Source organism: Hippichthys cyanospilos, chromosome 14 (genome assembly GCF_059441005.1).
Source record: "Hippichthys cyanospilos isolate Australia breed blue-spotted pipefish chromosome 14, RoL_Hcya_1.0, whole genome shotgun sequence".
Lineage (NCBI taxonomy): Eukaryota > Metazoa > Chordata > Actinopteri > Syngnathiformes > Syngnathidae > Hippichthys > Hippichthys cyanospilos.
The window spans coordinates 19,729,421-19,747,560 of NC_142382.1; the positions used below are offsets into that span (position 1 = coordinate 19,729,421).

General features: G+C 42.4%; 1 protein-coding gene across 5 annotated transcripts in view; it reads left to right on the forward strand.

Moving 5' to 3' along the window:
• jkamp (jnk1/mapk8 associated membrane protein) overlaps positions 1-18,140 on the forward strand; it is a 42,994-nt gene that overhangs the window by 16,551 nt on the left and 8,303 nt on the right. For 3 of the 5 annotated variants that reach the window (XM_088432423.1, XM_088432422.1, XM_088432421.1), the window contains 3 exons: positions 5,567-5,663; positions 8,449-8,603; positions 16,306-16,512. In XM_088432423.1, coding sequence (XP_088288549.1) covers positions 5,592-5,663; positions 8,449-8,603; positions 16,306-16,512 — 434 coding nt within the window. In that variant the 5' untranslated portion in view covers positions 5,567-5,591. Of the gene's footprint in view, positions 1-5,566; positions 5,664-8,448; positions 8,604-12,715; positions 15,363-16,305; positions 16,513-18,140 lie in introns of those variants that run through there. The other 2 variants (XM_088432425.1, XM_088432424.1) reach the window with 2 other exon arrangements.

Sequence of the window (18,140 nt, forward strand, 5' to 3'; positions counted from 1 at the left end):
GGCCAAAAATGCACATTCAAAAATTCATAACTCTTTTTCTGTACATCTGAGCACATGGCTCGCGCTGACTTTTTTGTAGGTCTCTAGGTCCTACATATGCCTAAAAATTTTCGTAGCTCTAGGTCAAACGGGCCGGGACCAGGTGCACTTTTGCGACCTTAGGTGGCGCTGCAGAGCCATTTTTTTTGCATTGTTTTGGGAAACACAAAAATATCCAATTTTTCACCGAGCCCGACAAATGTGCAAATTTTGGTGACTTTTCGTGCATGTTTAGGCCCTCAAAAATGGAAAAGCGCTGCACAGTAAATAATAATAATAATAATAATAATAATAATAATAAGAATAATAATCTGGAGAAAAACAAGAGGGCTCTCGCAGCGGTAGCTGCTCGGGCCCTAATAATCCGGTGAAAAACAAGAGGGCTCTCGCAGCGGTAGCTGCTCGGGCCCTAATAACTAGAGCTGCAAGCAGCTATAAAGGGCCCTCGCAGACCTGTGCACGTTGGGGTATGAACAGGTCGGGGTATGAACAAGGACTATGAATGATGAAAAATTTGTTGTAGATCACTTCAGTGCAGGACTATTACCAAATATGTAAAATTTAGACAAGGTGGGAAAATGTGTGTGGAGTTACTGCAGCTTTTATTGTTCCAATTTTGTGACTTTCAATGCCATATAGGCCACACCCACTGTCGAAACATTGTACTCATATGTGGGGGGCATAAGGCATGGCCACTGGCTTTTCAGAAAACATTTTAAGGATATCACTTTAAGGGGCTCAGCAGAGTACATAAAAAAATTAAGGATTTGCTATTTTTTTTGCTGCCACTAGGTGGCGCTCGTACTATGATAAAAAATAGGCTTGTAGGTGTGTTTCACATTGGACTCCCATCCCATATATGAAGTTTTGCAAACATCAGATCATCTAGGTCCAATTACAGCAACTTTTACCGTTTTGGCGAGAAATCGGACTTTGAGCTGGCATACAGGCCACGCCTTTTATTGAAAAATCATAAAAGTTGAGAACCTTAATGTTCCAATGTGTCATAGCTTTTCTGACCATTTTTGAGTTCATTTAGTCAAACAGGCATTTCACAGTACATAAAAGTATAAAAAATGAGAATTTTGTCCGCCACTGGGTGGCGCTGTAAATGATTTGAAATTTTATCAGATAGCTGTATTATTGCATTACTTTTAAAGTCCCAGGAAAGTTTCAGATGGTTTCAAGCTGTTATAGATGAGTTATTAAGATTTTTGTCACTCTTGGCGAAGAAAATATTAAAAATAATTTGAAGCTCCGCCCCCAAATTTTATGTCAAGAGATCTTCACGATATTTGGGCTATGTGTGTCCATCAGTTGGATAATGATTCATGCCAAAGTTGAAGGTAATGGGGTGAATCGTTTAAGAGAAAAAGACACTAGTTTGAGACCAGCTAACGTCTAAGAATGGGACAAAACTGCACATTGAAAAAATTCATAACAATTTTTCTCTACATCCTAGCACATCACTTCTATTGACTTTTTTGTAGGTCTTGCAGTCCTTCATTTGCCTACAAAGTTTCATAGCTGTCGGTCAAACCAAACAGGATTGACTGTATTCTTTCGACTAATGACATTTTTTGCAGCCACTAGGTGGCGCTAGCTTTAAACTGGAATGTATTTTTGTCGATATGTTCAGGAGAATATTTTCATCCAATGTGTGAAATTGTGAGAAGATCAGATCATCTGGGTGAAATTACAGCAATTTTTACTGGACAGATAAAGCTTCGGAATGAAAATGGTGGTAGAGGCCACGCCCATTATCGAAACTTCGTAAAATTTGGTAAAGGTCAGCAAGGCTGTCTAGAGGCTTTTCAGACTTAATTTCAGCGATATTACTTCAAAGGGCTCAGCTAAACACATAAAAACGTTTAAAAAATGCTATATTTTTGGCTGCCACTAGGTGGCACTCGCACTATAACAAAAAATACGTTGATAGGTGTATTCCGCATTGGAAACTCATTAAATATATGAAGTTTAGAAAAGATAAGACTATCTGGGACCAAACACAGCAACTTTGTTCGTTTTTGCGAGACATCAGACTGACATTTTTGTTTGCCACTAGATGGCCTTATAAGCAATTGAAGATTTGTTTAAACACTTGTGTTGAGGGCTTAAGTTTCCATGTGTCTGTGAAGTTTCAGATTTTTCCAAGCTTGTAAAGCTGAGTTATAAAGGTTTGTTTCACATGTGGCAAAGTAATCATCAAAGGCATAATTTAAAGCCCCGCCCCCAACATATTTGTTGGCGGATCGTCACAAAAATTTGAACAATTGTGCCTCACAGTCAGATAAAACATCACAGCAAATTTGAAGTCGATCGGGTCAAGCGTTTGGGAGAAAAAAGGAGCAGTTCGGGACCTGCAAATGAGCAAAAACGGGCCAAAAGTGCACATTCAAAAATTCATAACTCTCTTTCTGTACATCTGAGCATATGGCTTGCGCTGACTTTTTTGTAGGGCTCGAGGTCCTACATAAGGCTACAAATTTTTGGAGCTCTAGGTCAAACGGGCCGGGTGTGAGAGGCTATTTTCCACTCATAAGGCCATTTTGGGGCCAATTACAGCCACTTTTTTCGTTTTGGCGAGTCATCTGACTTTGAGGTGGCGTGCAGACTACGCCCATTATCGAAATGTCGTAAAATTTTAAAACCTTAATATTCCATGTCTTAATGATATTCTGACCAATTTTCATGTGTTTTACTCAAACAGACTGAGCACAATACATGAAAGTGTAAAAAATAACATTTTAATCAACCACTAGGCGGCGCTAGTAGGTATTTAAAAAAACTTTTTTTAAAGGTGTTAAAGACATAAGTTTCCCTGTGTCTATGAAGTTTTAGATTTTTTTAAGCTAGTACATCAAAGTTATTAAGGTTTTTGTCCCTCTTGGCGAAGGAAAAATTGAACACATAATTTGAAGCCACTCCCCTATCATATATGCCAGCGGATCTGCACCAAATTTTGCCCACTTGTGCCCCTATGTGTGAATATGGACCACAGCAAATTTGAAGGCGATTGAGTTAAGCGTTTAGGAGAAACAAGGAGCAGTTTGGGACCTGCAAACGTGCAAAAATGGGCCAAAAATGCACATTCAAAAATTCATAACTCTTTTTCTGTACATCTGAGCACATGGCTCGCGCTGACTTTTTTGTAGGTCTCTAGCTCCTACATATGCCTAAAAATTTTCGTAGCTCTAGGTCAAACGGGCCGGGACCAGGTGCACTTTTTCAACCTTAGGTGGCGCTGCAGAGCCATTTTTTTTGCATTGTTTTGGGAAACACAAAAATATCCAATTTTTCACCGGGCCCGACAAATGTGCAAATTTTGGTGACTTTTCGTGCATGTTTAGGCCCTCAAAAATGGAAAAGCGCTGCACAGTAAATAATAATAATAATAATCCGGAGAAAAACAAGAGGGCTCTCGCAGCGGTAGCTGCTCGGGCCCTAATAATCCGGAGAAAAACAAGAGGGCTCTCGCAGCGGTAGCTGCTCGGGCCCTAATAATAATAATAATCCGGAGAAAAACAAGAGGGCTCTCGCAGCGGTAGCTGCTCGGGCCCTAATAATAATAATCCGGAGAAAAACAAGAGGGACCTTTGCAGCAGTCGCTGCGCGGGCCCTAATAATCTGGACAGGAACAATAGGGACCTCGCAGCGGTCGCTGCTCGGGCCCTAATAATCCGGTGAAGAACATTAAGGACCTCGCAGCGGTCGCTGCTCGGGCCCTAATAATAATCTGAAGAAAAACGAGGGCTCTCGCAGCGGTAGCTGCTCTCATCCTCATAAAAAATATAGAAAAGACTTACTTACTTTTGAGTGCCGCATGTTATGCCGATATTCCCTAATAAGAATTATCTCCAGCATCGTTTCCATATAAATCATTTTCTTACTTTCTCTTTAGCATCACTAGCCATCTTGGGTCCCATGGCTAACACTTTCAACTTTGAATTAAGCAGTAAAATGCACTATAAATACAGTTTTGTAACCACTGCCAAATGTTTTACCGTTCCGCCATTTTAAACAAGTTAGGCCGACCAATAGCAGACCACCATTTCCGTGAGGAGACGCATACCAATAGCAGACCAGCATTGCAGTCATGCGTTGCATGCAAGCAGTTAGATGGCAATAGTAAATTAGTGCAATCACCTAAAAACGCCAGCAGATGGAGACAAAACAACACAAATACAGCCAAGCCCCTAGGGTCATGACAGTTAATTTGGTTGCATAACCGGGAAAATCTCATCAAGAGGAGATGAAATAACTCTACTTATACTACGTTGCAACATGAAAATGACGTAAATCAGGGACGTTGTAACACGGGGGTCCACTGTTCATGTATATGTATATATGTGCGTATGAGCATTTGTGTATCCTTTTGTATTGACATGGATGCCAATTCTGAAAGTGGTGTGAGTCCAATTTTCCTTTTGCTCTTCTTCAGCCATTGTGTGTTTAAATAAATAAAAAAAGCGTCCTCAGGTCTGGCTTCGATGCGCGCGATGCCCATGAGCTAGCGTTAGCTGGTTGAGCAACATTTTTTTCTTTTTTTTCTTAAGTAACTTTATTTAACCACTTTCAATATTAAACATGGTGGATCAATATTGCACCGCCTTCCCGGAGTGAGCATCCAGTTATGTCACGTTCTACGTGAGGTTTCTTGAAGGCGATTCTATGGGACAATTGGGTATTGCACCTGTCTAACAAAAATATGGGCCTTTACAAAATATCTCATTGCACATTACACAGAAGCCTTCAACTGTTCAAGTGAATGCTGATATGTATGTACAATTTTGATGTTTTGACCTGGGGTTCTAAACGCATTAGCTATTTAACAATGGTTTGGATTGCCGGCCATACGGTGAATTCGCCTCACAAGCCCAACCGCGGAACGGATTAATCTTCGAGGGAGGCATGGCTCGGTGGTAGAGTGGTCGTCTCCCAGCTGAGAGGCTGTGGTTTCGTTCCCCTGACCATCAAGACCATGTCGAAGTGTCCTTGAGCAAGACACTGAACCCCCAATTGCTCCTGATGCTGCGTTATCAGTATGTGAATGACTAGTTAGTGTAGAGCGCTTTGAGTACCCATGGTAGAAAAGCGCTATATAAGTGAAAGTCCATTTACCATTAATCTCGTAACACGGGGGGCCCACTGTGTTTGTGTGTGTGTGTGTGTGTGTGCATGGGTGTGTGTGCATGTGTGTGCGCGCGCGTGGTTCTGCACGTGCACACACACACACACACACACACACACATAGGGCGGCTTGGTGGCGCAGTGAATAGCACGTCCACCCCACAGCTCGAAGGTGTTAAAATCCACCTGGGCCTGCGATCCCTGAAAAGAAAGTGGATGGATATATATATATATATATATATATATATATATATATATATATATATATATACCCTGTAATTTATTGCATTAGATTCTGGAACACATTTTTGTTTACCGGTTAGTACACATTAAAGATGTGTGAGCCATAAATTTAGTTAAATTCAGAAATTATATTCAATCAAATATCTCCTTTCAGCCAGCCATCCCTAGCAGCTGTGGCCATGAGCACCACATGCCCCGGCCTGTACTGTGGCAGAATAATATTCAATGGCTCAGTGGAAAGAGACTGTGGTGTAAGTATAAACCTTCTATAAAGCACTACTCTGAAAATACCTGAAAGGCATCTGTGGATTAATAGGGGGGAATCCGTTTTTAGGTAGCACAATTTGACCTGAAAGGAGCTTGCTGGTACAATAGTTACAAAGATTCACAATGGTCAATGATACTTAATACAGTAGATTGCAAATATTCATTCACTTGTGGAGTTACGAAACTGCGAGACGAGACAGTAGTCTTTTAAGAGTCGAGGTAGTTTATTTCTTTTTACCATTCGTAGTACAATGTACTGTCAGCTAACATTTAGCATTCTCACCTCGCTAACTCCAACAACTAACTTACGTTCCCTTAAAGGCACAGTCCTCTTTGTGGTGAATGTCTCCGCCGACACTTTATCAATATGAGTCACCACACAGACCCCCCCAGAATTCACCAACACAAAAAGTGCCACAACAAAAGTCCTTGAACAGTCCAAAAGAACAATCCACAAGCGAGAGAACAGAACGCAAGGGAACAGTCAACGAATCGGGGGGCGGACCAAACGGCTGCGCTTTGCAGGAGGGGCATCCAGGCGAACGGTCGCTGGGGCAGATGCCGGGTAAGAAGCAGGGGCAGGTACCAAAACGGGAGGGCGCCCCCGCTGCGGGGGCAGCGCCAACTTAACGGGTGTCTCAATGTCCAAGTGAGCAGGCTTGAGACGGTCCACCGCGATCCGCTCAGACCTGCCACCCATGTCAACGACAAAGTTCTTAGCCCCGGCCTCCAGGACACAGAACGGGCCGTCGTAGGGGGGCTGCAGCGGAGTCCGAAGGCTGTCGTGCCTAATGAAGACATACTTCGCAGAAGGGAGGTCCTTGGGGACATAGGACCGCGAGAGGCAGTGGCGAGATGTTGGAATGGGAGCAAAAGCCTCAGAGATTCCCCGGGACACAGCGATGAGAGGCGGCAGACCAAGGAGCCATGGCATCTGGCATAAACTACCCCGGGACACGCAGTGGCTGGCCATAGACCAGCTCAGCGGATGAGGCCTGGAGATCCTCCTTGGGGGCAGAGCGAAGACCGAGCATGACCCACGGCAGGCGGTCAGCCCAGTCACACCCCGTAAGGCTGGCCCGAAAAGCGGCTTTCATGCCACGATGAAAACGTTCACAGAGTCCATTTCCCTGCGGGTTGTACGCCGTAGTCCGGTGGACCTTGACCCCCAGACGCTCAGCAACAGCAGTCCAGAGGTCCGAAGTGAACTGGGGGCCTCAGTCGCTTGTGATGTCACTGGGTTGTGCCAAAACGGGCCACCCAGCACCCGATGAACGCTCGGGCGACCTCTGCCGTGGTAGCGGAAACCAGGGGCACAGCCTCAGGCCACCTGGTGGTCCTGTCTACCATGGTGAGCAGGTAGATATAGCCGCGGGAGGGGGGTAAGGGGCCCACCAGGTCCACATTCACGTGGTCGAACCGTCTTTGTTGTACTGTCAGCTAACACGTAGCATTCTCTCACCTCGCTAACTCCAACAACTAACTTACGTTCCCTTAAAGGCACAGTCCTCTTTGTGGTGAATGTCTCCGCCGACACTTTATCAATATGAGTCACCACACACTCAGCTTTTAAAATACTGGAATTCTCCAAAATGTCTACCAATGCCAAAGTATTAAAGTACTGTAGACGAACATCTTGCAGTGGTTGCACTGATGCAACCAATGTTTTTTTTGGGGGGGCTGTTTACGCAACAAGCCGCCTCTTTGAAAACGAATGGCAATATTTTTATTTTTTTTTTTTTAAACGTTCTTAGCTTGGGCAAAGAATAAAGTGGAGGTCTTCGCCTCAGAGCTTCGGCTTAGGGCAAACGTGACTGCTCATTTTTTTTAATCGAAAACACAAATTATGATCAAGCTGGTCAAATGAACTTGCTGTCTGTATAATTTTAAGCGTTATACTCTGGGTATCTTTAAATTACAAAAGACACTGATATATCAACAATTCAAAATATATAGAACCAACAAATCAAATATTCATTAAATTAGACATGCTCAAATTCTTTGACTTGGTCGAATTCAAAACAGCACAAAAGAGTTATAAAGCATATAAGAACCAACTTTCCCCTGCTGTATGTAATTAACCTACTACAGTGGTATCCCTACTTATGCACACCTCTTATTACAAAAAATTCAGCTTACGAAATGCCTCGGCGAGAAATATTGACTCTAGTAAAGAGAGAAAATTCAACATACAAAAGGATGCATTGTTGGCATATAATATGAGACACAAGACTAGCACTCACGCCATCATGACTGTTTCATCCACACTTACCACCAACAATTTACACCGTAGAACTAACAAACATAAATTTGACAAGAACTATGGCTAACATTGTACATATTCACATAAAAGCACATGTAACATACCACTTTGAGCTGTCACATCTGACGTTAGCGTTGTTAGCGTGTTGTTAGCACTTTAGCAATGACATCCCACAGGCACTTCTCATAACCCCAAACTAAACTTACATGCTCAAAATATTCCAAAAAATAAATATTATTACTCCTGTGGACATGTAAATGATTCCTGGAAATGTAAAATAAAAACAAATTAATTTTGTAAGTTGAAGTACCACTGTATCCGAATATGACTCATTAATATAGAGATTACAAGAGTAGAACTTGATACATTCCTGAACATCTTCCTACTCCTTTTGAACATGTAAACTGTGTTGAATTGTGACATCGGGTGAGGATGCTCTCTTATTTTTTGTTTTAATTTTGTCATGTTTCTTTTATTCACCCATACATATTTTTTAACAACGGCAGGTTTGCCCTCGAGGAGAGCGGGCCAACCCCCAGAAAGTGTGCGAACGTTGTACTGAGTCCCCTCAACTTTATGATTGGCTCTATCTTGGCTTTATGGCCATGCTGCCTCTTATGCTTCACTGGTTCTTCATTGAGTGGTATTCTGGTAAGAAGAGGTGAGTGAGAATTATTTCAAAATACATATCCTAAATGCAAAACATGATCCAAACCTTGAGTGCAAGATGGTGGCATGCATGGTTACGAAGCTGTGTGATGATATAAAATACAAACTAAATTCGGTTGAAGTTGGGAAATTCTGTAAAATGTTAATAAAACCAAAATACAACGATTTGAAAATCCTTCTCAATCCTTATTCAGTTGAATACATGATAAAGACAACATATTTGATGTTCAAACTGATAAACATATTTGTTTTTTGCTAAATAAAAATTAAATTAGAATTTCATGGCTTAAACACACCCAGTAGAAGTTGGGAAAGTGCATGTTTACCACTTCGTTACCTCACCTTTCCTTTTAATAACACTCAAACGTTTTGAAATAGACTAATTCTCTGAGCTTCTCATGTGGAATTCTTTCCCATTCTTGCTTGATTTCCCATTGCTTGATTCCCGCTTCAGTTGTTCAACAGTCCGGGGTCTTCTCTTCCGTGTTTCACGCTTCACAAGGTGCCATTTTCAATGGGAGACAAGTCTGGACTGCAAGCAGGCCAGGGGAGAACCTGGACTCTTTTACTTCAAAGCCACGCTGTTGTAACACGTGCAGAATGTGGCTTGGCATTATCTTGCTGAAATAAGCAGCAGCCTCCATGAAAAAGATGTTGCTTGGATGGCAGCATATGTTGCTCCTAAATCTGTATGTACTTTTCAGCATTTATGTTGCCTTCACAGACATGTAAGTCACCCATGCCATGGGAACTAATGCACCTCCATACCATCACAGAAGCTGGCTTTTGAACTTTGCATTGATAACAGTACAGATGGTCCACTTCTTCTTTGGTCCTGAGGACACAATGTCGGTGTTTCCAAAAACAATTTGAAAAGTGGACTCATTACAACACAAAACACTTTTCCATTGTGCATCAGGCCATTTTACATGAACTCGGGCTCAGAGAATCCGGCGACCTTTCTGGATGCTGTTCATAAACGGTTTTTGCTTTGCATGGTAGAGTTTTAACCCACACTTACTAATGTAGTGACCAACTGTATTTACTGACAGTGGTTTTCTGAAGTTTTACTGAGCCACTTGGTGATATCTTTGACACACTCATGTCGGTTTTTAAGGCAGTGCCGTCCAAGGGATCAAAGGTCACGGTCTTTCAGTCTTGGTTTCCGGCCGCAGCGCTTACGTGCAGTGATTTCAGCAGATTCTCTGAACCTTTTGATGATATTACAGACTATAGATGTTGAAATCCCTAAATTCCTTGCAATTTTGCTTTGAGAAATGTTGTTCTTAAACTGTTCGACTATTTTCTCACGCAGTTATGGACAAAGTGGTGAATTTTGCCCCATCCTTGCTTGTGAATGACTGAAGATGTTTGGGGAGGGTCCTTTTATACCCAATTATGGTACCCAGCTGTTCCCAATTCGGCTGATCACATGTGGGATGTTCCAAATAGGTGTTTGATGAGCTTTTCTCAGCTTTCTCAGTATTTTTTTGCCACCTTTCCCAACTTCAACTGGACGTGTTGCAGCCATGAAATTCTAAGTTATTATTTGGCAAAAAACAATTAAGTTTATCAGTTTGAACATTAAATATGTTGTCTTTGTAGTGTGTTCAATTGAATATGGGTTGAGAAGGATTTTCAAATCATTGTACAGTGGGCCTCTGTGTTACGAGCTTCATCCGTTCCGCGGTTGGGCTTGTAAGGCGAATTCAACGTATGACAAGCAATCCAAACCTATGTTAAATAGCTAATGTGTTGAGAACCCCAGGTAAAAACATTAAAATTAGTCATACATATTAAAAATTGGTACCAAAATAGTATAGTAAGTGCTACGTATATAAAATATACATCTATAAAATCAGAAAACATCGTAAATGTAAAATATAGAAAGGATTTATTTACCTTAGTGGCGCTTGTTATGCTCATATTCCCTAGTAAGGGTAGCTTCGTATTTCTTGATTATCTCCAGCTTCATTTCTATATAAATCATCTTCTTAATTCTCTCTTTAACATCACTAGCAATCTTGGGTCCCATGGCCAACACCTTCAAGTTTGAATTAAGCAGTAAAATGCACTATAAATATGGTTTTGTTACCAGTCGCGATAGAACAAATCTTTACCATTGCGCCATTTTGAAACGAGTGAGGCAGATCAATAGCAGACCAGCATCTCCGTCATGTGACTTCAACAGCAAAGAAGTCCAATTACCTAAAAATGCCTGCAAAACAACACAAATACAGCCAACCCCCTAGGGTCATGACAGTTGTTTTTGTCGCAAAGCTGGGAAATTATTGTAAAGGAGGGGACAAAAAAACTCAGTATCCCACATCGCAACATGAAAATAACGTAAGCCAGGGACTCTGTAACACGGGGACCACTGTATTTTGTTTTTATTTATAACTGAGTCAGGTTTGTACATATAAGTCCTAGAAATGTCACAACCATGTTTATAGCTTTCGAGTGATGCTGCAACTCATATTGCAATGTGGCGCAACATTCCCAGCACACTACTGTAGTTAGGTTCATAATGGTACTTACCAGATGTGGGCAACTTACTATACCTTTTTTTGCCGGTACGACAGTCGGTAGTACCCCGCTCCTTCCTTCATTGTCAGTTTGATGGGGTTTTTTCCACGCTGAAACTTGTAATCGTCGGTCAGTCAGACAACAGCTCATCTGTCGTACAGGTTCTTACCAGTAGATTACCTTCAGTCCAATCCAATCCAACTTCATTTGTTAAGCACTTTAAAACAACCACAGCTGACCAAAGTGCTGTACAGAAAAATAAAAACATCGTAAAAACAGACACAACAGCTCAAGGACCTAGCCCAGGTTTTTTAATCAGGGTTGAACAATTGCATGTTTAAAATCAACGGGGACCACACCTGAGGACAGACTGCTGTTAACAATAGAAAGAACAGCAGTTCCAACAGTAGGGAAAACCTCTTTAAATAGTCAAGGGGGCCAAGTATCATTAAGAGAACCTGAGGGATTCAACTGACTAATAACCTCACATAAACAGGGCAGAGTCACAGGCTCAAACTGGTCAAAGACAGCGGAGCAGGTGACAGAGACTGCGGGGTCATGGACAGCAGGGGAGATGAGAGCCCAAGCAGAAGAGACCTTATCAATAAAGAATTTAAGAAATGATTCACAAGCCGCATGAGAGGCTTCTCTACTGGCAGTCTGCCGAGCATTAAGAGAAGAATCAATTGCTTTAAACAAAACACGAGGTTTGTGACAGTTGGACAGAATAATGTTTGACAAATGTTCCCTCTTAGCATTTTTTCCAGTTGTCTGATAATGACTCGAACAGTCCCTTAATATTTGAAAAGACACCTACAGTTTGTCCCTTTTCCACTTGCGCTCAGCTTTACGACACTCCTGTCTAACCGCTCGAGTAGTGTCATTTAACCATGGCTCAGATCTGATTTTAAGTCACCTGGTTTTTAATGGAGCCACACAGCATCCAAAACATTCAGGCAGGTGGAGTGAAACCATGAACTAAGCTGCTCTGTACTGCTCACAGATTCTGGAATGATGGAATCATGATTGAAAGCGGCTGAAAACTGAGCAGCAGTGGAGTGGTTAATGAAGCAACAACGCCGAGTAACAGCAGTAGATTTAACTGTACAACAAGCAAGAGCAAGCTCAAATAATACAGGCAAATGGTCGGAAAATACCGCGCAGCAAATCAATATATCAATCAATCAATCAATCAATCAAATTTTATTTGTATTGCCCTAAATCACCGAAGTCTGAAAGGGCTTCACAGATGCCTTTCAGTGTAAGGTACACAACAGCATCCCCTGTCAAAGCTCCCAGAAGGGGAAGGAAAAACTCAAAAACCCCAATTAGGGGAAAATCAGAAACCTCCAGAAGGGACCACAGGTGGGAGGAGCCCCCTTCCAGGCCCACAGGTTGAAGTGGATGCTGCATGTACCAAACACAGACATACACATAAACAATATAAATTACAGAAAACCTATTGTGCTATATAGTGCAGTGATGTCTTGACAGCAGGCAAAGCCATTGGGCAGGAACCATCCCACATTCGAACCAGGTGGACCGCAGACGCCCCATCGCCTAACCTGCGATGGCCGATCAGCGCAGGGCCCATTGGAGGCGGTCAAGACAACCCTCACCATTTAGCTAGTCCCCTCTCCCAGCCGGAAGACGGGGGCAGGAAAAAAGAGAAAAGAAGAAAGCTGCAGACAGGCTCAATTAACTAAATGCTTTTGCATATAAATGTGTTTTTAGTCGGGATTTAAAGATTTCTACTGAGGTGGCTGCGCGAACTTCCATAGGTAGGGCATTCCATAGTACTGGCGCGCGAATGGAAAATGCCCTTGATCCTGCGGACTTCTTATTAGCCCGTGGGGTCGATAGCAAACCGGCATTTTGTGATCGAAGTTGGTGATACTAAGTCGACGAGATAGGAAGGAGCTAAACCGTGTAAAATTTTATAAGTAATTAACAGCACCTTAAAATCACATCTCACGTGTATTGGAAGCCAATGCACGTCAGCTAGAATCGGAGTAATGTGATCGAACTTTCTCGTCCTTGTCAATAGTCTCGCTGCTGCATTCTGTACAGACTGCAGGCTTTTAATGTAGGACATTGGAAGTCCAGAAAACAAAACGTTACAATAGTCTAGGCGCGACGTGACAAATGCATGAATTAATGCTTCTGCATCACTAAGAGAAAGAATACGGCGAATCTTAGCTATATTGCGGAGGTGAAAAAACGCCGTTCTTGTCATGTTCTTAATATGTGTCCGAAAGGAGAGAGTTGAGTCAAATATCACGCCAAGATTTTTTTGCAGAACTACTTTGGAAAATAATACAGTTTTCCATGTTCAACGTGGTATTCTTTAGCAAGTGCTGATGATGAGCAGGGCCAATAAATAACATCTCAGTTTTATTAGGGTTGAGAAGCAGAAAATTGGAAGACATCCATTGTTTAATCTCGGCAAGGCAGGCCTCCAGTTTACTGCACTTGCACGAATCCGTTATTTCTAAGGGCATATAAAGTTGGGTATCATCAGCATAGCAATGAAAACTAATAGCATGTTTACGTATAATATCGCCAAGAGGAATCATGTAGATGTTGAACAATAAGGGACCAAGTGCTGACCCCTGCGGGACACCAGAAAGAGATTCAGAGAAAGATTCAGAGATTGCATTGCCATAAGAGACACTTTGCGTCCTTCCCAGGATGTAAGATCTGAACCAAGAAAGTGCTGATCCCGAGATACCAACACATGATCTAAGACGTTCTATAAGAATATGATGATCAATAGTGTCAAATGCGGCACTAAGATCAAGCAGTAATAATATTGATGAGATGTTGGAATCCTTGGCTAAGAGAAGATCATTCGAGACTTTTACTAGGGCTCTCTCAGTTCAGTGGTTGGCCCTAAAACCTGACTGAAGGAGTTCAAATCTATTGTTGTCTATCATAAAATCGCTAAGCTATTGTGCTACAACTTTCTCAAGAATTTTGGCAATAAACAGAAGGTGTGACACTGGCCTATAGTTAAAGAGATTTTCAGGATATAGGTGAGGTTTCTTAAGTAATGGTTGAATGACGCCGTCTTAAAAGCTTCAGGTACAATGCCAGAGGAGAGTGACTGGTTGATAATATTCAAGACAGATGACCCTAAGACCGGGAATAAATCTTTAATGAGTTTGCCTGGAAGCGGGTCGAGCATGCAGGACGTCGGCTTTGCTGCATTAACCAGGTGTGTAAGACACCGTAAGTGTACGCCTACGGTGTAAGGCTAAAACAGCGACAGCAGCAAAACGCCCACCGGAAGCGGAATCTCCTGGTTAAGAACAAGCAGACCGTAGGATAAAACAATATCAAGCGTGTGTCCGCGCTCTTGTGAGGGTCCAGACACGGACTGCACAAAATTAAAAGAATCAATGAGGTTTAAAAAGTCCCTTGCCATTGGCTCATCAGGACAACACACATAAATGTTAAAATCACCAACAATAAGGACAAGGTCATATTTAGGCATGATTTCACCCAGAAAATCGGAAAAGTCATTCAAGAAGTCTTTATTGTATTTAGGAGGTCGATAAATAACAGCGCACAATACGGTGTGAGAGCGACCCAGCTCAAACACACACAATTCAAAGCTGCTGAAAGAGGATGAAGGTGATAGCTGTTTGCATTTATAGTGACTTTTAAAGATTGTGGCAATTCCTCCTCCTCGACCAGATGTCCGTGGAGCGCTAAAATGGCAGCAATCGTCGGACAAAAGTTCAGTGAAAGTGCTGGACTCACCGACACCTAGCCACGTCTCAGTCACACAGAGAAAGTCCAAGCCTCGGGATGTGAAAAAATCTTTCAAGATGAAAGTCTTGTTCGCTAGCAATCTAGCATTCACCAGGTCGATCCTGGAGGGGATCGGCGGGTCCGCGGCATCAGCTGTCAGGAGAGCCCGACTCAAAGGCCGCAGGTCATGGTGATTCACTCCCCGCCAGCGGGGACGAGGAGAGCTGGGCCCGCGGGGCCAGATGATGTAATTTGTGCGGATGACAGGTGACAGCGAGGAAACGACAGGGTCCAGAGAGCGGCGAGAAACAGAGAGTCCTGGCATAGCTCGAAACTCAATCCAGGAAGCCGAAGGAAAATCTGCCAGCCAAGCCTTCAGCCTCACTAGCCGACCACTGCGTTTACCCCGACAGCGGAAGCGTCGGCGGTCGCGTTTACGGCGGACAGGTGGAGCTGGGGTGCGGCACAGGTGAGGGGGGATCCCAGCCAGGAGCGGGGGTACAGATCCACGTCCGCCATAATCCAATTTCCAAAGATCTTTGACATAAAGTCGGAGATCCAGCAATGTTTGGCGATTGTACACCAGATGGCAGTCAACATTTATGGCGAAAAACGATAGAAACAGTAAAAACAGACACAGTACTGGCAGAAACAGATGGCAGGTTATACACACCGGCACCATCTTGTCATCCCTCCTCCTCCCACAACCAAATGTTTATATCTTTAATGCAACATATCGACTAAATGAAAAGAAAAACTTTGAATTGGTATGTTTTTGTGGCAGCTCTTTTGATTATCACAGAAAACTTGGCTTACCTAGAGGATACGCAATGTAACATGCCAGGGAGAAGAGGGAGTGGGGAGCTCTACACAAATGCATATTATACACAAGAAGTAATTGTAAATCAAGCATGTGGCCCAATGTTTGTGAATTACTACATGCAATACAATGCAATGCAATGCAATACAATACAATACAATGCAATACGATGCAATACATCTATCCATTTTCTAGAGCCGCTTATCCTCACAAGGTTCACAGGCTTGCTGGTGCCTATCTCAATACAATACAATACAGTACAACAATACAACTTCATTTATATAGTGCTTTCACAGCTGTTAGCTGGAACAAAGTCCTTTGCAAACCATTTAATATGAAAATAACAAAAATACAAGAAAACACATGCCATAAAATGCATTATGAAATATTTCAATGTCTTGTTTTACCGGTGTCTGTGCCAAATTTGTATGAACTTTGTTTAAAAGGAACTAGTCTTTTTTTTATATAATTACATTTAAATCGTAATAAATTGTTCATCAACCAACATTATGAAACTGATTGTGTTTTGTTTTTCAGGTACCACTGTATTGTTTTTCTTGGATGCCTAACTTTTTACATTTTCTGACATCAGTTCTAGTGCTTTGGTTCAGCACATCACAGCCTTGTTGGAGTGCAGTGTGTCTGCTGTGGTCACACTGTTGGTCACGGAGCCAATAGGGATGCTAAGTATCAACTCCTGCCGAGTCCAGATGCTGTCAGACTGGTACACCATGCTGTATAATCCCAGTCCAGACTACATCAACACTTTACACTGCACCCAGGAGGCTGTCTACCCACTGTAAGTCCTGTAAGCATGTTTCTTTCAAATGAAAATATAATATATGGATAAAAAAAATTAAAGGGCACTATGTCTCCTTTTGTTATTCTGTCTTGCAAAGCAGACAGAGGTATGATGAGGCTTTGCACAGCTCTAGATTGAAGCGGAACTTTGAATTGAATTGAATCAAATTGTTTTGAATCGAAAATGATTTTTAATCAAAACTCATTTCTGAATCCAATTGTAGACCCAAAAATTGGAATCAAATTGAATCGTAAAACAGTCAAAGATTGCCATCCCTAGTGTTCTTATACATTTGCATGTTTTGGCCACATCTCAGTGAGATGTCACCTTGGCAACCCCAAAGACAAATATCTGGCCCGCCCGTCTGTTTGTCCAACTCATTCATCCATCGCTTATCCCCACAAGGGTCTCGTGTGTACTGAAACATATCTCACCTATCAGCAGGCAGTAGGTGAGGTACACCTTTTTTTTTTTCTTTTGTAAAAAGCACTTAGTAACACAGAAGACCAAATGACACATATTTTTAGTACAATATAGTTTGGATAACTCTTTCCTCATACACGTTGATGGAGACCCCAGAATATACATTTGAGTTAGCATGGCTTGTTCAAAAGTGATCAGTACAAAGGGTAACTGTCAGGCTGACAGCACCAGAAGCATGCAGTCATTTTTGTCTATTAAACTGCCTTTTGTTGGATCTTTCACATTTAATCATAGTTTTGATTGCAGACCCAGTTGAATAATGCTGTATTGTTTACATACCTTTGTGAAAGATTTCTTGCGTGTTTGAGTATGAGCTGGGATAAACACACATGCACACGTTCATCGCGTCAACAACACTTCGATGATTTATTACCAAATTGTCTAATCCAGTTTACAAGCCAATTGTCCTAAACAGAGATCTCCGGATCATTCCCGTGTCACGGTGAGAATGATGCTGGTTTGTCTTCTGGTCCCATCTTTTGTATTCGCCGGTCCACAAAAAGGGGTGGTCCCATGGCCAGGTCAGCATGTTGTTTCCGCTCCACTGCTGCCCCCTTTCGGTTGGAGGGTTTGAATCTAGCAACCTCAGTACCTCAGCGAATACTCTTGGAGATACATTGGAGGTACCCCCAGTCCGAGACCTGTAGGCGTCAGTTGATTGAAATGTGTATTTGAGGTTGAGAATGGAACAATGCACAGTGGAGCCATTTTCCTTCACTTCTAGGTGTTATGGCGTCTGTAACTGCAGCAGGGCCCCCTGGGGGTAACCAGACCACAATGTGCAACTAATCTTATTACAATTCAAGAGTGAAGAAGAAACTACCAATCTATATTACACTAGAGAAAATTAATAATGCTTCATTATCATGTATAAAATTATATAAATCCCTTCACTTTGAAAGGCAATCCACTGCTGTCTTAAGCTCATGTAGAGCAGTGTTTTTCAACCACTGTGTGGTGTGCCGCGAGATATTGTCAGGTGTGCACTGGAAAATTATCCAATCTGTGTGCTTGTGCAGTCTAGCGCCTGGCAGAGTACTCATGTAGTACTCTTCCATACCGTGCACAGCAAGCTCGCTCCACTCCCCTTCCCTCTCCTCGCACGATTAAAAAAAAAAGTGGCCAAAAACTACAACAGTGAC